This window comes from Nelumbo lutea, chromosome 5, assembly GCF_056320005.1.
Source record: "Nelumbo lutea isolate HS-2025 chromosome 5, American lotus-T2T, whole genome shotgun sequence".
Taxonomy (NCBI): domain Eukaryota; kingdom Viridiplantae; phylum Streptophyta; class Magnoliopsida; order Proteales; family Nelumbonaceae; genus Nelumbo; species Nelumbo lutea.
The window spans coordinates 45,860,514-45,886,046 of NC_142688.1; the positions used below are offsets into that span (position 1 = coordinate 45,860,514).

General features: G+C 36.7%; 2 protein-coding genes across 15 annotated transcripts in view; one reads left to right on the forward strand and one right to left on the reverse strand.

The window, feature by feature from the left end:
* LOC148852128 (uncharacterized) overlaps positions 1–17,094 on the forward strand; it is a 76,394-nt gene extending 59,300 nt beyond the window's left edge. For all 9 annotated transcript variants that reach the window (XM_088946667.1, XM_088946668.1, XM_088946669.1 and 6 more), the window contains 4 exons: positions 9,972–10,096; positions 13,071–13,348; positions 13,442–13,532; positions 16,279–17,094. In XM_088946667.1, coding sequence (XP_088802793.1) covers positions 9,972–10,096; positions 13,071–13,348; positions 13,442–13,532; positions 16,279–16,716 — 932 coding nt within the window. In that variant the 3' untranslated portion in view covers positions 16,717–17,094. The remainder of the gene's footprint in view (positions 1–9,971; positions 10,097–13,070; positions 13,349–13,441; positions 13,533–16,278) is intronic.
* A 7,961-nt stretch (positions 17,095–25,055) lies between these two features.
* Positions 25,056–25,533, reverse strand: part of LOC148852129 (uncharacterized) — a 32,739-nt gene continuing 32,261 nt past the window's right edge. For all 6 annotated transcript variants that reach the window (XR_016098651.1, XM_088942490.1, XM_088942485.1 and 3 more), the window contains one exon: positions 25,056–25,375. Coding sequence is in view for 5 of the 6 variants with exons in the window: in XM_088942490.1 (XP_088798616.1) it covers positions 25,345–25,375 (31 nt within the window). In the remaining variant the exon portion in view is untranslated. The remainder of the gene's footprint in view (positions 25,376–25,533) is intronic.

Below are 25,533 nucleotides of genomic sequence, written 5' to 3' on the forward strand. Positions count from 1 at the left end.
TCTTTTGCAAGAGATGGGATTCTCAATTGATAGGCTTATAAAGTTGTATTGTAGCAATCAAGCCGCAATACAGAAGGGTTATTGCTGCTTTGTCTGCACTTGTTATGTACACATTTCTAGTACCCAGAGACATAAATTTGAACCAAAGGCCCATAAGTGCATCTTCCTTGGTTATGCCTCCACATGGAAAGGTTATTGCTGTTTTGATCTTAGCATTAGGACTCGTTATGTTTCAATGGATGTTACCTTTGAGTCCACTCCTTTTCTATGATTCATCTCAAGCATTGTTCATAGGGGGAGCATTTGTCACAATTGTTTGCACTCCCCCTTCATGTCCCTGTTGAGTCTCTTGAGTCTCCTTCTATTCCTGATGAGTCAGGGGGGGGGGAACAATCATCTCCTGCGCTTTCCAATATTCATGTTCCTCCTCCATTACCTCCTCGTCATCTTTTTAATCCTAGGTGGTACCAACGACAAAGGACCAGGAGTAAGCAGATTGTTTCCTCTACATCACATGAGCCACCTGCACTTTCAGTTACTAAAGAGACAACAAATACTGAGGAACGTCTATTGGTTGGGCAACGTGGAAAGCTGGCACCAAGGAAGGTTGGACCATATGAGATATAGTTGAAGTCATCAATGAGAATGGTTATAGACTAAAGTAGTGTTTTAAAAGGCGTGGGAGGCGTACGCCTGGAGGCGCGCCTCTAGGTGTGGCGCTCCCAAAATGCCCTGAGGCATATGCCAGAGGCGCTAACACCTCTGAGGCGTACGCCTCTTGCGCTTTTTTCATGAGGCGTGCTAGAGGCGTAAGCCTCATGTGGTTCATGCACATCTGATATAAAAAGACAGAAAAAAAAAGAAAAAAGAAAGAAAAGGAAAGGAAAGGAAAGGAAAAAGAAAGGGAAGGGAAAGAAAAAGAAAGAAAAGAAAAAAAGAGAAAAGGAAAGGGAAGGGAAAGAAAAAGAAAGAAAAGAAAAAAAGAGAAAAGGAATGGGAAGGGAAGAAAGTATAAGGGGAAAGAAAGTGGTTTGCCCCTTTCTTTATTCTTCTTAATATAAAATGAGATCCCCCCTTTATAAAAGATTTTTATTAAATAATGTTATGCACCTTTGTTCTTCTTAATATAAAAGATTTTTATTAAAAATAAAGAAAAAATGAGATCCCCCTTCCTCTTTATCCTCCTCCTAACCCCCCTCCTCTCAAGGCTTATGCCTCCTTGTGTTTGGGAGGCTTGTGCCTCTTGCGTTCTGAACTACGCCTCACGCCTCTAGGTAGTGGAACACCTCGCGTCACGCCTCCGCGTTTTAAAACATTGGACTAAAACTACCCAGCCATATACGTAATCATGATGTTTTCAATGTCAAACACTTGATACCATATGTTGGCGATCAGTCAGATGATGATTTGAATCCGAGGATGGATTCTCCCCGACCTGGGGAGGATGATGCAGTACAGGAGAAGGCCAATAAGTTCTATGCAAGTTGGGACCACTCCAAGCATAGTTTTCAAGGTGCCAAGGCGAGGCTAGGTGACTGGGGGGTGCCTAGTCGCCTAGGCGATGGATTTTTTATGCTAAAAACGTAGATCCTAGGGTAGTTCCCTAGGTACCATAACCATATTTCTTTAATAATTATTCATGATTTTCATAAGAAAAGTATAAATTTCATATTAAAGTATAGAAAATCAACATATTCATGAGAAGAAAAGAAAGAAGGAAAATAAAATTCAAAAAATATAGGGGCTGAACCCTTATTTTTGTTATAGGAAAAGAAGAAAATAAAAAGTATTGGTAGTAGTAGTAGTAGTAGAAGAAGAAGAAGTAGAAGAAGAATATATGGAAGAGAAAAATGTGGTGATTAGATAAAATTTTTAGTTCTTCTTTACTTATTGGTTCAGGTTTTTTAAGTCTTTGAGGGTTCAATACAGCATTTAGCAATGTTTGTGTTGATTAAACCCTAATAAATAAGAAAATAATAAAAAGAAATTAGTATATAAACACAAAATGATTATTTTAGTTTAATAATGTCTATTTTATAATTATAATCTCAAAAAAGAATGAATAAAAAAGTATTTTATGGTAGGAAGCAGAAAACTGTTAGGTGATTAGGTGAGGCGAGCCTCAAAGGGTGCCTTGTCGCCTAGGCGCCCGCCTATGTGTCGCCTTGACAACTATGACTCCAAGACACATAAGAAGCTCGAATGACGTCACTTATCACCGAGTAATCAATTACCAAGTTAGCGCCAATGCAGAACTTCTATTCTGGTTTGAATTTACCAAGTTAGCGCTAGCACGAAGTTTCCATCTCAATTTGAATTTACCAAGATATCACCAACACGGAATTTCCATCTTAGTTCGAATTTACCAAGATAGCGCCAGCACGGAATTTCTATCTTAGTTCAAATTTACCAAGCTAGTGTTAGTACAAGACTTCTATTCTAGTTCATAATTACCAAATTAGTATTAGATCATGATTTCCGAATTTTTGTTCAATTAGGACTTTCTTTTTGAAGAGTTTTAGTAGGATTCTATTATGGAGTGTTTTCATAGATTAGGAAGCTTTCTTGTAGGAGTCATAAGGGTGTATGCCTATATAAAGAGTAGCTAGGGGAAGGCTAAGACAAATTTTTGATGTTGATTTCTCTTAATTAGTTAGTGAAGAATTCTTCTTCATGATAATTTGACTTTTGCTCTTTTCTTTGAAGCTTTTCTCAACGTGGTTTGTTTCCGTACTGCGCCAGTTTCAAAGGTTACTAGGTGTTGGTTCAGCTGATATTTTGTTATCCTCTTGTCTGCGTTGGGTATTAAATCTTTAGTTACTGGGCCTATTTTTATTTAGTGTCTTATTTGGCTGGGTGTCCCATCACTAGTCAGGGGCATCCTGGTCCTTTTATGTAACTTTATATACTTTTATTATATAAGTGAAAAGGGCCGGCTGATGAACAATGCCCATTTGAACATTTCTTCCTTTCTCCTCTTCTTCTTCCTCTTCTTCTTCTCTGCTCACTTGACAGGTTCAGTTTGGCAAACATGGTATCAGAGCACTAAAACTCGCCTGGTTACAGCAGCTGCCTCACTAAAACTATATCTAGGGTTTCCTTTGGTTGTAGGGCCCAAGGGGAGTTAGTCCCATTAGCTGATGCCCTAAGAGACACACACAGCAAGTTGTAGCCATTCGGCAAGTGAGATCTGTGTAGAACAGATCTGGAAGAGAGGACTGATCTCAGCAGTCCTAGAACAGTTCATGGGTGAGGGTTCAGCCTGCGATAGCAGTGGTTAGCGCGTGGTAGAAGCCACAACAGCAAGGTCCAGGCTGCGGTAATAGTGGCTAAACACAGCAGAAGGGTTTCAGTTTGGTGCTTCAGCAGTTTGGTGGCAGCTTGCAACAGCAGTAGTTAGAGCAGTACAGCAGAGTGGAACTTGGTGTTTCAGCCCTGATACGGACCCTCCGGTCTGAGTTTACAGTGCTGCAAGCTCCGTAAGTCTGAAGTGGTTTCATATAACTTGTGTGACAGTTTTTTGTACTCTTGCAAGTCGGAGAAGATGTCTTCCATATCCGGGGAAGTGTCTTCTAGAGATGTTAGCGCCAGTGGGAGGTCTCCTAATTTGGAGAACCCAAATCTGCACAGCCTACAGATAACAAATGTGTTGCTAGATGAATACAACTTTAGGGAATGGTTTGTTTCAGCCATGCTCTTTATCACATCCCGGGATCTTACCGGCTACTTGGACGGGCAGAAGAAAGAACCCGAAATAGGGAGTGCTGAATATGCTATTTGGAAAGAGAGAATGCTACGGTCATGTCCTGGTTACTTGCTTCAATGACTCCAAGGGTAGCTAGGACCGTTCAACATTTCTCCACAGCTGCCAAGATATGGGAAAAGGTGTCTAAGACCTATGGGCAGAAAAAAAATAATGCCCGAATCTATAGACTGAATCAAGATATTGCTGCCTTGAGGCAAGGAGATATGAGTGTTGCAACATACTTTGCTACATTAGAAGGACTATGGGAAGAGCTGGATCACCACCTCATCATTGACTGGGAGAATGCCAGAGATAAGGAGAAACATGACAAACAAGTTGAAGAGGGTAGAGCATTCAAATTTTTGGCTGGCCTAGATCCAATATATGAGAACATATGGTCCCAAATTCTGGGAAGAGATGAGATGCCCGACTTACATCATGTCTACTACCTTGTGAGAAATGAAGATGTGAGAAGAAAAGAGATGCAAGTTGATGCTTAGACTAAACTAGCTAAGCAGTCTATAGAACATTCAGCCCTAATTTTCACAAATCAAAGGGGGAACAAGTTCTCTGACAAGAGACACCTAAAGTGTACTCATTGTAGGGGAGAAAAGCATGTGAAAGAGACTTGTTGGGTTCCGGTGCGACTGACCACATGACTCACATGTCTTCTTTATTTTCTTCCTATCATTTAATGTTTGGCCAAGACAAGATGAAGGTTGCTGATGGTTCCCTCTCTACCATATCTGGGAAAGGAGTGGATGACCTAAGCAAGGGCCTCTCACTCAAATCTGTCTTGCATGTTCCCAATTTCTCTTCAAACCTTTTATCTGTTTCAAAACTTACCAAGAACTTGAGCTGTAGCATAACCTTTTTTCCTACTCATTGTGTTTTTCAGGACAATTTGACGAAGAGAACGATTGGGAGCGGTGATGAGCGTGGAGGCCTCTACTACCTTGATGCAGACATCAGTTCGACCCTACAAACATCTACTACTAGGTCAATCGAATGTAGAGTCATTAACTAAGCTACACCTGTGGCATGCTAGGCTAGGTCATTTACAGTTTTCGTCATTGGAAATGTTCCTGGAATTGTTCCAAGGTGTTTCAAGTCAAAAGTTAGTATGTGAAATCTGTCAATTATCAAAACAATGTAGAACCGTGTATTCAACTTCTAGTAATGAAATTCAAGCACCTTTTGACTTGGTCCACTCTGATGTTTGGGGTCCTTCTCCCATTGTTTCTATTGATGGCTATTGATACTTTATCAGTTTTATTGATCACTATTCTCGATGCACATGGATCTACTTATTAAAGACACGGGATGAAGTGCCGCGGGTAACCATGGAATTTTGCAAAATGATTGAAACACAACTTGGCAAGAAAATCAAGCAATTCAGGTCAGATAATGCTGTTGAATATTTCGAAAGGTCTTTAAACTTGTTTATGGAGGATGCGGGAATGATCCTTCAGTCATCTTGTGTTAGTACCCCCCAACAGAATGGGGTTGCTGAGCGCAAGAATAGACACTTATTGGAGACTGCACGAGCTTTACTATTTCAACACAAGGTTCCAAAAGCCTATTGGTCTCAAGCAATTCTTACTGCATCATATCTGATAAACCGAATGCCATCTAAGGTCTTGGGGATGAAGACTCCCTTTTCTGTTCTTTGCCCTCACCTTCCTTTTTTTTTCTCTTCCACCAAGGGTCTTTTGGTGTGTATGTTTCATACATGTCAAGGATCCGAAGAAGACCAAATTGGATCCTCGAGCTACGAAGGGAATTTTCTTGGGGTACTCTCCTACTCAGAAGGGGTACAAGTGTTATGATCTAGTCACCAAGAAAAAATGTCACAAAAGATGTGGTGTTCTTTGAGTCTCAATCCTACTTTCAATCTTCCCCGGATCTTCTTCAGGGGGAGACTAGTGAGATGGAAGAGGACCCTCTTGTTGATCCTTCTATTGCCTCCTTTGTGCCCTTCTCTGCCTCGGATCTTCCATCCTCTCCTCTTGATCCTCCTAGTTGTAGTATCTCAGGTGAATCTAGTGAGGCTCCCATTGGCCCAGCTACTAGTAGTGATGTTGCAAATGTTACTAAAGACTCCAGCAGGCAGCAGAAAGATATCAGAATCACCTACAATATAAGGAAGAAGAGTCCTCCAACTCATGACAACAACCAATTGGACTCGGATCAACTTGTCTCAATAAGTCAAGGTAATCCTATCAATTCCTCTGACTTGGATATTCCAATTGCCCTTCGTAAGTCTACCCGTTCTTGTACTATTAGACACCCCATTGTTGATTTTGTGTCTTACTCACATTTGTCCCCTCGTTATTGTTCTTTTGTGTCTGTTGTCTCTTTTGTGCATGTTCCTACTAGGTACTCAGAGGCAGTGTCTGACCCAAAGTGGAAAGAGGCTATGAATGAAGAAATGAAGGCCTTAATGAAAGCAGGGACTTGGGAATTAGTAGATCTATTAGAAGGGAAAGGCACTGTTGGATGCAAGTGGATGTTCACTATGAAGCATAGGGAGGATGGGTCCATTGAAAGATACAAGGCTAGACTCGTAGCAAAGGGATTTACTCAAAAGGAAGGAATTGACTGCAAATTTCTCGTGGGAGCTTCATCAACTGGATGTGAAGAATGCCTTTTTAAATGGTGATCTACATGAGGAGGTATTCATGGATCCTCCACCAGGTTATGGATTTGGCAGGAAAGTGTGTAGACTGAGAAAAACACTATATAGCCTTAAACAGTCCCCTCGAGCTTGGTTTGAGAAGCTATGTGGAGCCATGAAGAAAGGTGGTTATACTCAAAGCGGGGCAGATCATACCCTATTCATAAGGAAGAGAAATGGGAAACTTACAACTCTTATCGTCTATGTAGATGATATGGTAATTACTGGGGATGATAAGGAAGAGATTAAAAGGCTGAAGGAGGTCTTAGTTGCTGAATTTGAAATCAAAGACCTAGGTCAATTGAGATACTTTCTAGGGATTGAAGTTGCTAGATCCAAAGAGGGCATCTATATATGTCAACGGAAATACATCCTTGACCTTCTACAAGAGAGGCATGTTGGGGTGCAGGCCAGTAGATACTCTAATAGAACCAAACCATGGTCTACAGGAGTCGGTAGGAGAGGACTACCCTAATAAGGAAAGATACCAAAAGCTAGTGGGGAAGTTAATTTACCTGTCCCTCACTCGTCCTGACATTGCTTATGTTGTTCATGTTGTCAGTCAGTTCATGCACAATCCAAAAATTCTTCACATGAAAGTTGTAGAAAGGATTCTCAGATATTTGAAGTCTTGCCCCGGGAAAGGGATTTTGTTCAGAAAAAAACAATAAAATTGAAGTTGAAGGATATATTGATGCAGATTGGGCTGGTTCAGTGGGTGACAGAAAGTCGACTTCAGGATACTGCACCTTTGTTGGAGGAAATTTAGTTACATGGAGAAGTAAAAAACAAAATGTGGTTGCCAGGTCTAGCGTAGAGGTTGAATATCGGGCTATGGCTCATGGTGTTGCGGAACTGTTGTGGCTTAAGATTCTTCTTGGTGAACTGGGAGTGTCCTTTCAAGTTGTACTGCGACAACAAGGCTGCCATCAACATTGCAAATAACCCAATGCAACATGATAGAATAAAACATATTGATATAGACCGTCACTTTGTTAGAGAAAGAATAGTCTCAGGAGAACTCTGCATTCCTTACACTCCCTCGGAGATGCAGATTGTAGATGTCTTAACTAAAGGGCTAACCACAGTTAAATTCTTGGACTTACTTGGCAAGCTAAACATAATTGACATCCATGCTTAGCTTGAGGGGGAGTGTTGGTTCGACTGATATTTTGTTATCTACTTGTCTGGGATGGGTATTAAGTCTTTAGTTAATGGGCCTTAGTTACTGGGCCTATTTTTATTTAGTGTCTTATTTGACTGGGTGTCCCATCACTAATCAGGGGCATCCTGGTCCTTTTATGTAACTTTATGTACTGTTATTATATAAGTGAACAGGGTCGGCTGATGAACAGTGCCCATTCGAACATTTCTTCCTTTCTCCTCTTCTTCCTCTTCTTCTTCTCTTCTCACTTGACATGTTTAGTTCGGCAAACACTAGGGAAACTACTATATCTTTGTATGACTCGGCCTAACATTGCATATGCTGTTAGCTGCATTAGCTAGTTCATGCATGCTTCCAAGGACACTCAAATGGCAGTAGTAGAATGGATTTTATGTTATTTGAAGAGTACTCCCGGGAAGGGCATTCTTTCTGCTAAGCATGGTCATATGAACCTGGAGGCATACACAGATGTTGACTGGGCAGGAAACATTGATGATAGGAGGTCAACTTCGGGATACTGTAGCGTGGTGGCAGGTAATATTGTTTCTTGGAGAAGCAAGAGACAATCTGTTGTTGCTAGATCTTCAGCTGGGGCTGAGTACGGGCTATGGCTCATGGAGTTTTTAAGTTACTTTGGCTTCGATCCTTGATGGAGGAACTAGGTGTTGAGTACGATAAGCCATTGATGCTATATTGTGATAATCAGGCCGCCATCAACATTGCCCACAATCCAGTGCAACATGATAGGACTAAACATATTGAAGTTGACAGGCATTTTATTGGAGAAAGAGTGGCTTCTGGAGAAGTTTGTCTACCATTCATTACACCTGAAGAACATTAATTGACATCCTTACCAAGGGAATCTCCAAGGCCAAACTACAACATGACACTAGCAAGTTGGGCATGGTTGACATCTATGCTCAGCTTGAGGGGGCCGAGTGACCCATAGGCTGCTCTTATTTCTTTATGTTTCTATTCCTTTTTATTAATGGGCCGTTATGTTTCTTTATATTTTATGTTTAATTAAGTTAATCGCCCAATTAAGGGCTTCCTTGTAAATATAGAAACTTTGTAAAGTATTTTTAATGAAAAGATTAGGGAAGGAAGCGAGGTTTGAAAAACTCATCTCCCAAAACCCTATTGCAGCCGACTTCTTCTTCTTCTTCTCTCTTCTTCTTCTCTCTTTGCTGATGATATCTAACCTTTTTCACACTTTTTTAAAATCAGTCTCATTCTTTTGGACTGTTTTACTTCTCTTATATAGTCTAGATATTGGTCTGTCAATTAACAATAAAATAAGAATAGATATAACAAACATAAGAAGTTAAGTCTATAAATTAGCACCTAGGATTGAAGTTAGTATCTTTACAAGCTTGGAATCAGCACCAAACCACACAAATTTCAAAGGTAGCATCATTATTCCTACCCAAAAGAGTGTTGTGTTGTGTTTATTTATGAAGAGTGCATTACTTTTTCTTATCTTCTATTTCTAGATATAAATTTCCTTAAACACTTCTATTGGAAAAGAAAAATTCTTGAACAAATCTTGTAAATATCATATATAAATTTTGAGGGTGCTTTAGATATTTGCAAACTCAGCAAATGTTGGGCATTTAATCAACCTTGAAAATATTTGATTAGTGAAATTCTTGAATTTTTTTTTAACTATACAGATAACTCTAGGCACCTTTTAGGGATTAAATACATTTATTCCAGATCACTGAGCAGTTATCCATATCAATGTTTTAAAATGTGGAGGCATGACGCAAGGCGTTCCACTACCTAGAGGCGTGAGGCATAGTTCAGAATGCAAGAGGCGTAAGCCTCCCGAACACAAGGACGCCTCCTTAAGAGGAGAGGGGTTAGGAGGAGGATGAAGAGGAAGGGGGGATGTCATTTTTTTCTTTATTTTTAATAAAATCTTTTATATTAAGAAGAATAAAGATGCACAAAATTAGTTGAAAGGGGGGGTCTTTCCCCTTATCTTTTCTTCCCTTCCCTTTCCTCTTCTCTTTTCTTCTCTTTCCCTTCCCTTTCTTTTCCTTTCCTTTCCTTTTTTTTCTTTTTTCTTTTTTCTTTTTGTCTTTTATAAGATGTGCATGAGGCACATGCCTCTAGCACGCCTCATGAAAAAAGTGCAAGAGGCGTATGCCTCAGAGGTGTCAGCACCTCGGGCATACGCCTTAGAGCGTTTTGGGAGCGCCTCGCCTGGAGGCGCGTACGCCTCCCTCGCCTTTTAAAACACTGATCCATATCTGTATGGATGTTTACACCTTTTTATCATGCTCCTGCAACACAGTCTACAAAATCATGTCTTTCCAGAGGGGTCTTTTACTGATCACCTATAATGGAAATATTTTACTTTTTATTTTCATTTTATGTAGGTGTGGATGACTTACTAGCAAATTGTCGGGTCGGGACTACAACAAGGGAAAAACTAAGGAAGGTGATAGAATGGGTGAAACGAACTGGATCTACAGATCACAATGTTCAATTGCATAATTACGAGGTATTCTTTATAAATTCGAGTGTACTTTCTGTCATGAACTTTCAACTTTCAAATCGGCATCCTAAAAATGGTTAATTTCTTGTGCCTGTTGCTTAAAGCTGAAGGGTATGGGTGCGTTATATTATTTGAGGAAAAAGTAGCTGTATTTCAATTATAAACTATTGACAAAAAGTGAGTACATGAGGTGATGTTACATGAACATAGAATATGGAAATTGGAAAGACAGTCCTCTCCTTACAAAAATTTATCTGGTTGAGGCCTGTCATCATACAGAAATGATCTTTCAGTGCTCAATGTATCTAGTTTCTTTGCTACTACAATTCATGTTCCTAGGAATCCATCGTAAGTGTGCATTTATAATGGATATAATTTCCTTGATTTCATTTAGATAATGATCCAGATACCAAGGGCTGCTTCCCACCATTTGATCCCATTGTATTGCATTGCCTGAATTCCTGAAATAATACACGAGAATACTTGTGATTGTATTGCTAAACACTCCCAAGTGAAGAGCCTGAACCTAAGGTTCTGAAGATTGTGCAACCCTGATAAGGCCATTAAAGGCCTAGAGTATGCTTCTTCCAATTTAATTTCTCGAAATTTAATTTAATACAAGTTACTAGTTATCTATAAAAAAGATGCTTCCATCTAATCCCTAGGCTGGCTTGACCTGGACACAGTTGGCTTTGCCGTCAAAATGCAGTCTGTTTGCCATTTGGTAGGGAAGACAGGAAAGCTCTTTGCATATAATCACTAGTGGATGGTTGTGGGATTTTTTTTACAAGTTCATTCTCATATTGTCCAAGGATATCTTTCTGAACTCATTTGTTGCTAACATCCAAGAATTGAGAAGAGAGAGGATATGGCTTCTTAGAGCTTTAAAGGATTCTTATATATTATGAAAAGATTCATCTGTTTTTCTCTTCCCAAATTTCCCACATCACAATGGATAATGGTCTTCCAGTATAACTTCCCCTTTATACAAGAGAGGAGTATAAGAGAATATACTCACAACAGCATATACAATAAGGACATCAAAACAAAATGAAAGCCCATTACACATGCATGAGGGGATATGTAAAAATGCCTTTTCTTTATAGGAATTTATATGTCATGATTTGCCCACATCTAGCTTCAAATAGGAAGAGACTCTAGGTGGGACCATATAGAGCTAGAGACTTGTCATGGGTAAAGCATTCACTTAGGTTGTGTTTGGTTTGAAGGAAAAAGTAGGGAAAGGAAGAGGAAGGCAGAGAAACCTATGCAAGGTTTGTAAAGGTTTCCCTACATTTCCCTTCCTTTCCCTACCTTTTCCTTCAAACCAAACATAGCCTTAAGGATATGTATCCTTTACCTTAAAAAGGATCAGATCTGAAGGATCTTGAGAGAATTGGGGACTAAACTGGTTGGTCAAGGACAGAGGAGATTAGTGGTGAATGGTGATCATTTTCCAGCCCTTAAGTTTTGTGTTCAGGTCCGAGCACCTGGCCCGGTTTGGCCTGCAATATATTATTTATATTATCAAGTATATACTTATATAATGTATTGTATTATTTTATATTATGTATATTAATATTATAAAATGACACATATAATATATGTTATATATAATGTAAATTATATCATATATGTTATACATATATTGTATGTCATAATATAAAATATTATATATTTTATAAAATTTTATTAGTGAGTTAGGCCCAAATCCTGGCCCAGCCTGGCCTGGGCCATACAGACCTGGACCCGGGCTTATATTTCAGGCCCAGGGTCTGGGCTGGGCTGGGCTGGAGCCCAGGTTATAGCTATTATAATAGGTGGGTTTTATGCCTGGCCTGGGCCCGACCCATGATCACTCCTAGAGGAGATATAAACTTCTTTGGGAATTCAGGAAGAGAATCTACCTTCTTTATCTTGGTCCCTAGTGGAGAATGATGAAGATAAAAATTCAAGTATGAGAGAAAAAAAATATTAGGAAAAGCTGGGTTTAAAGACTGACTTCCCCACTAAAGGTCAGACCAAAAACAATTTTCCAAGGACATTGATACAAGAATCAGAATCCAACATGCACCCTGGAGTCTGACTTGACAAGAAGAAAAAAACAAGGACTCTAGGAACATATCTATAAAAAGTATAAACTATTAAAATGCTCCATTATATACCTATAAAAATGATCTATAACTTTATCTTTGTTACCTAATGATGGTTTATAGAAAAGAATGTTGTTTTTTTTCCTTACATTTAAAGGAAAACTAAAATACTAGACCAATGTATTTAAAGTCCAAAATTTAGTTTAGGTGGACTGACAACCTTTGATTTTGTTGTTTTGACCAATAATTGTCTAGGCGAAGGTAATATTAAGTATGAGAAATCAGACTAGATAATATAGAGATTATGACTTGACTATAGAATAGCACATAATCCTCTCTGTGCCAGTGCACTATTATGTTTTTGGACACTATGAAGAATATCTAGATGCTCTATGAATTATATAATTTGTAATAAATGCATTTCAAGGATTGAGGCTATTGGTTCCTGAGATTTCTTTTTATGTTTAAGCCAGGACTAGGTTTTAGATGTCACAGAGAAACCTTATTTGTAGTAGTACCATTTTAAGGACCAAGGAAAGATAGAAGGAATTGTTAACCTAGAGGTGGTAATAGATCAAGGTCGGGTTGGAATTCAAGTAATTATGAAACATGGGAAACCAAATTTAGTCCTTTTAGCAATTGCTTAGAGAGATATCAGAATGAGTAGTAAATGGATTTAAAAGGAATGACGCTATATATTAAAATAAGGTGTTTTTATCTATTAGAAAGGCAAAAAAATGGTCAAAAAAATTTTCAATTGAAGGTAAAATTTGACTCTCATAGACATTAGGATCTCTTGCTCTTTTGTTCCACCTTCATCATTTAATTTAAAATTCAGTGTTTTACATGCTTGGAGGATTTTCATTGAGAAAAATGTTGCACGACAGAAGAGGCAGCTATTGAAGAACTGGAAGGTGAATGAAGAAAGAAAATCTATAGACTGCATCTCAATCTCAGAAGTATCATGCCTTGGGAACTCTTGTAAAGCTACATTTTATGCACATATTGGTGAACTTTTTCTGCCATTTACATGTGCAACTGATGGGGAGAAGGAAAGGGTGTTCATCAGCAAAAGACTGTTTATGAGTGGATATAATAAAATTGCAGAAGATTTCATTTGCACTGGCTGCAAGCTATGTGGTTCCCCATTGGGTTTGGCATATGGGTACTGCAACTCTTTTCAGAAGTCTCTCTTCTAGTTATTTGGTACAATGTTTGTTGTGGTTACTTAATTGCATTTTGTCATTTATCTTAACAGGTCTTTGCAGGAACAGAGGATGATTCCACTCTATTGCCCGAAAAGCTCTAACCGCCTACATGCTATATGCTTCATATATAGGCCATTTCTGGTGAAACTGCTAATCCTACTTGAGAATATTCAATTTTATTTGTGAAAGTGGTGCACATTTATCACTTGAAGTGATAAGAAAAAAAACAATGTTCAATGCTAATTATAAAATCTTCAAAATGACTTGAAAGAAAGAACCTAGCCAATTAGGTATATCTATAATTGTCAGAATGACTTGAGGTCAGGTAGCTTACTTCTATAAAATATGTTTCTGTTTTTGCTGTCACTGGAAAATAGCTGCTTTGATGGTTCAATTATTTTGTGAATGCACACATCTATTTTGAAAATTTAATGTATATTCTTAACAAAAATATAGCATTCATATATTCTTGAACAAGTATTAGATAACTAAATGTTGCCAGACATGCCTCCAAAAGAAATGTTTGTACTGCATCTTGGTAAAGTTCAAAAAGAAATTAAATTCATAATAATTGAAATTGATCAGCACCTTTCAAGTTATGTTGAAGTAAGGTTGAGATTGGATTGTAAGATTTCAGGACGGAATTCAGAAATGTGGGGACTGTGGAGGGCCTGGATTCTTTTTCACCATTAGATAAGGGGTAGAATCTGGAAAGTTGGCAGATTTTAGTTTCAATCATTTTTGAATTCTATGTTTGGTGGAATATGGAATTCTGTGGATTTCTGTTTTCATTTTTCACAAACACAACTCAGGGGTCCTGGGCAGGGGACTTGTTTTTGAAACAGTTTCACAAAAGGGAGATCATATCATTTGCTTCAAGCCTAAATGCAAAAGAAAAGATATACAAAACAAAGAGGCGTATTTACCACTTAATTTACATTTTAAAGGTGATAGAGGTAAGAAATTTATTGTCATGATCAAGATTGTTTTATGGCAGTGAAGTTCCATGAATGCTAGTGCATTGGAGTAGGTTCCCTTGGAGATGGACAGGGTGTAATACCTAAATCTCAGTGGCTTTTCTATTCCACGGCCTAAGAGATTCCTACAAAATGGAGGTTTTCTCTTGTATGGTTGATAAATATTTTGGTTTAGCATTTGGTATCTCCAGTAATGTCATATAATCCTCTAATAGTTGTTTAAGGAAGTTGGAGGATTCTTAGAGACTGGTAGAAATCATATTCTCAGGTTAGTAAATAATGTTATACATGCCAATAATTTGTTGGGAGAATGATGTCAGGGTCAGAATTTTTAGGCCCAAAGTACAGTTGGGGTAGGTGCCAGCTCGGAATTGATGCCAATTCACGGGCGGGCATCGGTGTATAGAGTGAGGGTTCACGGGCGGGCATTGGTGTATAGAGTGGGGGGTATTTGACATTTTGGATGTTTATAGGTCTGCAGTGGAATTCAGAAATCTGCATTGGACCTGTCCGTACTTTTCCATAATTTGTTTGATTTTTTTCAATAGGCCCATGGTTTGGTGGTTAATATTTTGAAGATGAAGATGGGGAAATCAGGTCCATGCTAGGTCCACAGCCTTTACTTTCTTAGCAACATTCTCTTTCACAAAAAGCAATAAAGTATAGATTATTGTATCATGGAAAGTCTATTTTATTTTAAAGAAAAGTATAAACTTCATTTAAAGTAAAATTATGCATAGTTTTCATAAGAAAAGTATAAACTTCATTTTAAAGCATAGAAAATCAACATGCCCATGAGAAGAAAAAGAAGAAAGAAAATTCAGAAAATAATGGGCTGAGGTGCCGAGCCCTATTTTTGTTATAGGAAAAGAAGAAAAGAAAAGGTGGAATTTGAAGTTCTTTACTTATTGGTTCAGGTTTTGAAGTCTTTGAGGGTTTAAGAAGCATTTAGTAACGTGTGTTGATTAAACCCTAACAAATAAGAAAATAATAAAAATAAACTAGTATATAAACACACAGTATGAATATTTTAGTTTAATAATTGTTGTACAGGAAGAAGAGAGAAAAGGAGAGAGGAGAGGAGAGACGAGTGGACTGAGAGCCCAAAAAGATACTGCAGGCGGTGCAGTATGTTATATTTATACTAGGGCAACAACAACTAAACATAAAGAAACGGAAAAGTACAATAGTACCCCTGCGGTACTATACATATATAAAATAACATCTGTTAACAATAATGTCTATTTTATAGTTATAATCTCAAAAAATTAAGTTCATAACACTGTACAAATCTGCTTGGCAATTAGGCAAGGCGATCCTCCAAGAGTTACCTCGTGGCTTAGGCAATGCCTCGGCGTCACCTTGACAAATGACAATGTTCCATAAATTTTACTTGCTTTCTTTATTGTTAAATGTTTAGGTATACATAAACTTTTTCAAGTATAGAAGTGAGAATATAAAGGTTTTCTCATGCTTCTAGAATAAGTATTTGCTTCTTCCCTCTTTTCTCTCTTGTTTATACTTTATACTCCTATGGAGATTTTTCTTTTTCTTTATTTATTTGCTTTCCTGATGTGCTCTGTTGTTTTCCTTTGCCATATTTCTTTTGTTGAGTTAGGCTTAATGTTTCAAATCAAGGCTGAGATTTTGTAATGGTATATATTTTCACTTTCCTCTGACCTGATACCATGTTTGATCTGTCACTTTGTGTTAAACTTTTCTCTGATTGGAAATTTAGATACAATATTTAGTGGTTTTCACTTTTCTCATGATCAAGAAATCCCGATATTTTTTCATGCAGGTTTTTGGAAACTGTTTCAAGTTCTTTTTATTTTCTTCTGCATTAGATCCTTATAATTGTTATAACACTTCTTAATGTAACATCATCATTTATCTTTCTTTTGCTGCAGCTTTATGTGTGGGACCAATCTGAATGCATTCCACTTTTTGTCACAAACAAGGTTGCAGAGCTACTGTTTGCAAACATTACAGCCGAGAAAGTCTACTTGTGCTATACAACACAAAAGCAGAATTGGAATCTTGATTTGAGAGATGATCATGAGATTGGTCATTCTGATCTGAGTGCCAATGTTGACTCTAAAGCTGCAGGTTCTAGGCCACTGGATGTAAAGAAGACCCTGAAACCAAAAAGTAACAACCAAGGAGACAGGAAGAACCCGAACTTTTTCAGGATTTGGCTAATTTTACTCAAAATGTTGCTGCAACAAGGAAAAAATAGTTCTTTGAAATTTGAAATTACTGTGAATACTGGCTTAGATCAAGAAAGTGGAAGGTTTGAATTGGTTTCAATGATGATGCCATGCTTCAGAATGGATGGACCTGTTTGACTAGATACACATTTGTTAAGCTTCAGGTATGAATGCCATAAGTTTGTCAGATGCACTAATGAGATACTAGGGACTGGAAGAGAGATGATTCCCTATGTGAACAATTTTCTTTGTATTTTCTTTTAGGCAATACTAGTTACTAGATTTTTTTGAAGATGAACAACTTTATCATGGTTGACTTATTCTGTGACGCTCTAGTACTTGGAAGATTGGCATAGATGAACTTCCAGCTGCAACTCAGAAAGTTGTAGTGCTTGAAAATTTTGTGGTTCCATTGAATCAGAACATTGGTTGTAATTATATATAAAGTGCTTTTAACTGAATCAGAACTGGATGAAACCTCACAAATGCAATGACAACGCTGCTATTGGGTCTGAATTTAGTGAATAGAGTGTGCAACATTTCTATGTAACTAGCAGAATGCTTGGTTTTTGAGTTTCTCTATACCATTCAATCCCTGATATGATAATTTGGAAGGGGAAATTTTGAGATTGTAGTTTTTGTTAGGATTATATATATATATATATATATATATATTATAAGCTCTTAGACTAGAGATCTTCACCCTCGAACAAGTGGCATCTTATTTTTTCAAGAAAGAGCATCTCAAAAATGGTTGTTCCCACTCTCAAACAAAAGTTTCTTCCTCAAACATATGTTTACCGACTCCTTTTTTTTTCATCTTCCTACGGTTTTGCTGCTGTTGTTTTTATAGTTTTACCATCGCCCCATCCATGTGTCACTCAGTACGTCTCTAGCTCCCTTTCTCTCTTAATTTCTCTCTCTCTCCTCCTTTCGTTGTTTGCTTTTGTTCTATCATTCCTTGGTCTCTTTCTATTTATGTCTTGTTGAAATAGTTTACCTTATTTCTTTTATTATTTTGTTTAGTTAGGGTCATCATTGTCTTTAAAGTATTTATTCAACAGTCTTGAAAGTATTTATGTCTTGTTTGATCTGTTTAAAGTATTTAGGGAAAAGTACGAGCAGGCTCATTGCAGAAATCTGAACACCAGGCCAGTCCATACAGAGCTAATCCAATTTGGGTTACATGTCACAATAACATTTATTTAATATTTTATTTTGAAATTTACCCTTAAATTGCAAAGACTAAAATGACCCTGTTAGGGCCCACGACCATTGTTATCTCATGCCCTCCCTATTCTCTCTCTTTCATTTTCTCACACTTGCAACTCTCTTCTCTTCGACTGCAGATGACTGAACTTCGGTTTCTCTCCCTCTCTCCTATTCTCCCTCCTCTCTCTCACTCTATAACTCTCTCCCATTCTCTCTCTGTCTCGCCCCCATTTTCTCTCTCTCCTGGTCTCCCTCCCCCTCTATTGCTCTCCTGCTCTCCCTCTATCTCGTTCTCCCTCTACCTGTAAATTTTTAGGTAGCATTGTTGCTTTTTTCACCTCTATTCCTGTCTCAATTTACACCATGTGAAGGACCATCCTAACTGGAGGACATTATCGTTTTGAACACTTGTGCCACTAACAGGTATTTGACAATCTCTTTGTATGATATTTTAATTTGTTATAGTCAATCAAAAAGTCATTTCAAATAAATTTGATTTTTTGTTCTCTTTACATTTCTATCACAGTAAATAGGCTATTGTTTTTATATAAATTTTGTTAAGTTGTGTTTGATGCTGATTCATTCCTGTTGAATGTGCATTGGAGAACAAGTGTACATTAGTTTACACATGGAAAAGAAGATCAAGCTAGTGTGTGTTTGTAAAGTTTCTTGTATGGAAGGTCAATTTACTATGGTTATGAAAATGTCTCTCCAAAATTAATATGATAATTTAGTGATAATCACTCATAATAAGCATTAATAATCACATATTGTTTTGTTGTAGACTCTAGGAGGGTGTTTGCCTTATCAGTATGCTATTCAAATTCCTCTTATAAAGAGCCATATTCAGTTAATGAGAAATATTAGTTTGTAAGTTGAATGTCCTCAAATCAAAGATAGTAATTAGGTGATGGTTATTGGGTTGGCACATTTGGCACCTTATTTGCTAAGGGGCCAATAAGATTTGTTTTTTTTCTTGTTTTTTTTTGAAGAATAAGATAAAATTCATTAGGAAAAAATACATTAGGATGGTGATAATTCATAAAAAAAATTCAAAATATCAACTTTGATCTCACAGATCCCATACTAATACCCATCGAATCGGATGGCAAAATCTTATCATATTTTCTCTAAACAACCTCTATCACAGTTCAAGAAACAAACCAAAATATTCCTTTATTGTCACAAGATAACTAAATAAGGGAGAGTACTGCAGTGTATATTACATTGAATTGAATCCTGGTTTTCGTATTCCAGACATAAGTTCTTATCCAACCATCCAATAAAGGGACTTTACCTTACAATGATCTCAAGAATTGGCAATCCAGAATTAAGTCATAATCTTTGGTAGTTTTGGACAAAACTGAAGTCAACATTATCTTGCTTAGCATTCCAGGACATTACCATTGCACTGCCAATGGCCCCCTCATACAAATATATTCAATGGCTTGGACTAAGCAGCAACTCTTAAGCTCAATCATTTCTTCGACCTAGATTTTCCACAAAGTAAATGAAATAATATCAAAGATGATGATTAATGGGTTTTACAACTCCTTATGTTAAAATGAATTGAGATATTCCTTTATTGCCAATTGATATTCCTTATTTTCAATGGCTTTTGCAGTTTCTTATGTTAAAAATTGTCATTTTAATTGCATCTTGGTAATTTTTTACCAAGTTAGATGATGCTTACCAAGTTGGCACATTTTGCCTTACATTTGCCAAGGGTCCATGTAGATTTTTTTGAAATATAAGATAAGATTCATTAGGAAAAAGAACACATTAGCAAAGTGATAAGTCATCACCCAACTTTGATCCCACTGGTCTCATACTAATACCCCTAGAACCGAATGACAAAATCTGATAATCTTTTCTCCAAAGAACCTCCATCACAGTCCGATAACACAAACTAAGGTATTATTTTATTGTCAAAAGACATTGTTTCTAAAGGCTTTTGGATGTCTTTATATTAAAAATAGTCATTTTAATTACATCTTGGTAAATTTTTACCAAGTCAGGTGATGGTTACTGGGTTGGCACATTTGGCACCTTATTTGCCAAGGGGCCAATAAGATTTGTTTTTTGTTTTCTGTTGAAGAATAAGATAAAATTCATTAGCAGAAAAAACATTAGGATGGTGATAATCCATAAAGAATTCCAAAAGCCCAACCTTCATCTCACAGATCCCATACTAATACCCGTAGAACCGAATGGCAAAATTTTATCATATTTCTGTAAACAACCTCTATCACAACCCAATAAACAAACCAAAATATTCATTTATTGTCACAAGAACTTGCTTCTTTTCTATGTCTTTTGCATGCCATTATATTTTAAATTGTCATTTTAATTCTATCCTGGTAAAATTTTACCAAGTTAGATGATGCTTACTAGGGTGGCACATTTGGCCCCGTTTCTAGCAAAATCTGATAATCTTTTATCCAAAGAACCTCCATCATAGTCCGATAATACAAACCAATGTATTATTTTATTGTCAAAAGACATTGTTTGTTTCCAAAGGCTTTCGAATGTCTTTATATTAAAAATAGTCATTTTAACTCCATCTTAGTAAATTTTTACCAAGTTAGGTGATGGTTACCAGGTTGGCACATTTGGCACCTTATTTGCCAAGGGGCCAATAAGATTTGTTTTTTATTTTCTGTTGAAGAATAAAATAAAATTAATTAGCAAAAAATACATTAGGATGGTGATAATCCATAAAGAATTCCAAAAGCCCAAACTTCATTTCACGGATCCCATACTAATACCCGTAGAACCGAATGGAAAAATCTTATCATATTTTCTCTAAACAATATCTATCACGGCCTAGTAAACAAACCAAAATATTCATTTATTGTCACAAGATCTTGCTTCTTTTCTATGGCTTTTGCATGCCATTATATTTCAAATTGTCATTTTAATTCCATCCTGGTAAAGTTTTACCATGTTAGATGATGCTTACCAGGGTGGCACATTTGACCTCGTCTTTGGCAAAATCTGATAATCTTTTCTCCAAAGAACCTCCATCACAGTTCGACAATACAAACCAAGGTATTATTTTATTGTCAAAAGACATTATTTGTTTCCAAAGGCTTTTGGATGTCTTTATATTAAAAATAGTCATTTTAACTCCATCTTGGTAAATTTTTACCAAGTTAGGTGATGGTTACCTAACTTTATATATTAAAGAGAGTACAAATGTTGAAATATAGAGTATGTATAAATTATATATTAAAGAAATGAAAGAAATGATGATAGTGCTTTTCCTTTCCAATTTATAAATTATCTACCTTAGAAATCATATTTGAAGAAAAAGCAAATGATGAAATGCAGAGTATGTTCATGTCTTTATTTAAATGGGATAAAAGATTAGTATGGGTTGAATAATTGACAGTGATAAAATTAGATACATGATTCGTAATATTTACAAGATCTAATAGCATTTTTATTTAAATTTATATGTTAATGTCTTTATTCTGATTTATGACAAGGTTTTCATATTATTTATTGTGTAGAAATGGCAACAACTCCATGCAAGGTCTTATTATGTTATTGCATTTTTGAGGATAATATAATTGGGGTTCGTGTTTACAGTCAAATATATTTTAATGAACTTGTTGATGAAGTGTGTGGTGGTTTGAAGGTTCATGCTAATAGGGTGAACTTACATTATACAACACATCTCAACAAAACATGCTTCTTGCCATTAAATGGGCCACGTGACTTTTCAAATCTGTTAAAGTTTAATAATGAGAGTGCAAAGGTGCATGTGTTTTGGAAGGGCATAGAGCAAATTAATGTTGAAACTCAGCCAAGTCCTCATGCACATATTGTAGATGATTTGGCAACATCTTCTGGACAATCAACAAGTGAGCTTAACATCAGCTATCATGCTAATTTGTTAGCAGTTTGGGAGCATGAGATAATTGGAGTGGGGCAAACATTTGACAATGGAGATGATTTTCGAAATGCACTAAAAAAAATTTTCATTGCTAGAAGATTTGCATATAAGTTTCTAAAGAATGATAGCAAATACATACAATGTAGATGTGCTATCAACACTTGTGGATGGGAAATTCGAGCAAGTGCAGTTAGTGGCAGACCAACATACAGGGTGTATAAGTATAGTCCCATACATACACATTCAGCTAGTGATAAATCAAGTTGTCAGTTTCGTATATCAAATAAATTCATAAGTGTTGTTTTGTTGGAAAAGCTTCGTGATTCTCCTAAGTATCTTCCATTAGATATAATAAAGGATTTTAGTCGTGATCATGCCATTTCACTGACTTATAAACAAACATGGCAGGGGAAAGAGAGAGCTAAAGAATTGCTTAATGGGCTTACAAATGATTCGTATAAGCTTATTCCTTGGTTGTGCAAAAAGTTGGTTGAGATTAATCTAGGAACAGTTGCTACTTTTACCGTTGATGATTCAGGTGGGTTTAATCAATTATTTGTTGCTTTCCACTCATCCTTTCATGGCTTTTGAGTTGGTTGTCGTCCAATGCTATTCATTGATGCGGCCCATTTAAAGGGTAACTATCAAGGTCAATTATTAGATGCTAATGCATATGATGCGAATAATCAAATGTTTCCAGTTGCGTTCGCAGTTGCCTCATTTGAGTCAATTCCATATTGGACTTGGTTTTTAGAGAATTTGAAAATTGCATTGAATGATGATCGAAATGTAGTAATTGTTTCTGACCGTAATACTAGCATTCGACATACAGTAGAAACTGTGTTTGACTCTGAATATGATGCTTTTTGTTCAAGACATTTGATGGAGAACCTTAAGGGATGCATGCGCCGTCTATGCTTATTAAAGGCTGAAAAAGAGGTAATCAAGGATTATGTGAATCAATTAATTTATACAAGGGATACTATGAAGTTTGGTCTCTATCTCAGAAAAATACATAATCAGAATTTGGATATCTATGGTTGGATAATGGATAGTGATTAACCACATTGGGCAAATTCTCTATTCAATGGTAGACGGTATGATAAGTTTACATCTAATATTGCAGAATCATTTAATGCATGGGTGTTAGAGGCACGGGAACAATCTATCATGTCTTTAGTCAACATAATTCGATTGAAAATGGCAGGGTTGACATTTAGAAGGCAATGTGAAGCTAAGGGATATAAATAGCCAGTGGGCCCTAATATAGAGGATTATCTTAAGTTTAACATATTAGAGTCCATAAATTTAGGGTACACACAATGTGGGGATGATGAATTTGAAATTCGGTATAAGGGAAAACAAGAAATGGTGCATCTGACTTGTAGAAGTTGTTCATGTAAGGCATAGCAAATGGTTGGATTACCATGTGTGCATGCATGTTGTGCCATTGGTTTATTGGGCCTAAATATTTATAGTTTTGTTGAAGAGTGCTATTTGAAAGAAACTCAAGAGGCAATTTACTCTGAGCACATACATGCGATGCCTAATTCAGATATGCCAGATTTCAGTAATGAGTCAGTTTCTTTCATGAGCAGTGGTGTTAATCATAATGTTGTGAACTTGTTGCCACCAAAGCAAAAACGTCAACCTGGTCGACTTAGGACTAAAAGAATTGAATTACAATCAATTGAAAGGAGGGAAACCCATTGTAGTTGGTGTGGAGAAAGTGGTCACTACCGATGCACCTATCGAGCTGCAATCGATTAGTTGGATGCATTCCCAAGTAATATAAGCACATGTACAAGTTTTTGTCTTGTCTTTTGGTACTGTAAATGTCTTGCACTTTGAATTTTTTTGTGTAGTAATTGTATTTTTTGTAAGTAGTGGTGTAATATTTTGCAAGTTGTGCTAAAAATATAACTTGGAATTAGCAGTGAAAACACCAACTTTTAGAACCCTCTTGTACCTCTGAGCAACTTGCACCAACTTTTGGATTGATACCTTAAAAGTTAATTTTAACTGAGTAATAACATATTCAATTTTAAATGTTGGAAGGCATGAATAACAAGGAAGCTTATGTCTCTAATAATAACATAAATAACCACTTTTTGTTTTCATTGACCAACAGAATGAAACAAACAATTAATGTTTACTGCACAATCACCTTTTGTTTGAATAGTTGAAGCTTTATTGGGAGCATAAAAGAAAAGGGGAAAAAAACACTGGGAGGAAAAAAACAACTACCAAGAGAAAGACTCTCACTACCTCAAGACTCAAAAGAGGCAAGCATAACCACCTCTTGTTTGAAAGAGTGAGGGAAAAAAACTAAAATAATTACTGACAAAACTCTAGAAACAAAACCATCCAGTCTGGAAAACTCACTGGGTCACTATTTTATTGGTTAACTGGAACATTAGATTGTTCAGCCAGTAAAGAACCATCAAATAACTAGGACCCAGAAAGCTCACCAACTCAACAGTTAACCATCCAGTCTGGTCCATGTCTGAGAACAATGCTTCAAACAAGAGAGTTACACATACAAAACATGAACAACATGGTAATTTTATATGAGATGAAATTTACTTATTACTGAGGATTGGTTTCAGCTGCAACTGAGCTAAGTGCACCATCAACAGCATAAATAAAAGGAGAAATTTCCAAATCCTCTTTTGCTCGGTAACAAACAAAATGTCCACAACCAATACAATTCATACGGAACTGTTTTTCTAACTTTCCTTCGCCACTAGATAAGAAAGATACACAGTTTGTGCATAAGAGCTCCAAGGTAATTACAATTTAATTACTATTTGAAACCATTATTACCAAATGCAAATAATTGACAAGCTTGAAAGCTTGAACTTAGCTTGTTGACTAAATGGTCAACTACCTAGGAGAAAAAGGAAACAAGAGTAAGTGACCACACAAATAGGAGATATCTTTTAGGATTAGGATAATAAAATGGGAGAAGTACAAATCAGCCCAATTCAGAATTTACTAGGCCCAAAGTACAGAGGGAATGCATCTTGACCGTGAATTGATGCCAAATTCACGGGCAGGATGTGGTTTATAGGGGGGGATAGGGCTAATTGTAGGGGGGCTGGAATTCAGAATTTTGCATCGTGTGTCTCCGTACTTTTCCAACGGAAGAAGAGTGCAAAACAGTAATGATGTTACAGTTAGAGTAAATGAACATTTAGGAGGTAGTGAGCATGGTCTCATGTCTTACTTTTTTCATTCAACACTTCACATCCATCTACGTAAATATATATCAAGTTGGGCATTTTAGCCCATCAAGCCAATATTGAATCATAGCCTAATGTGGAATTAACAATCACGCCATTGTCGAAAACACTGCAAGTGAGTAATAACTCCATCGTCCAAAAATATTTAACCAACACCATAATAGTCCTTATGACAATTTTTTTCAGTATTTACAGTAATTACTATACATATGAATTTAACAAAATAAATTCAACAAATCAACCCTAGTAGATATGATATGTTTGTCCAAAAAACACCGAACATGATCTTTATTCGCCATTAAGAGAGATCAAAATAAATACTACATCTGAAAGTATGATATTGCTTTTGCATCCACCACCATCAGGAAGAACAAAGTTTTGTATGTAGATTGAAGCTCCATTTCCAAATCACTTGATACATTCCAAAGAGCACCACCACCTGTGACCAATAAAAATTGATTAGCATCAATATATGAGCAGCTGAAACTAATTCCCAATCTTTCTTTACAATTAATACAGAGAAATGAATTAGTACATAATTCAGCAAGGCACAAAAAAAAATACAACAAGCATGTATATGAATTGCATTGAATGATA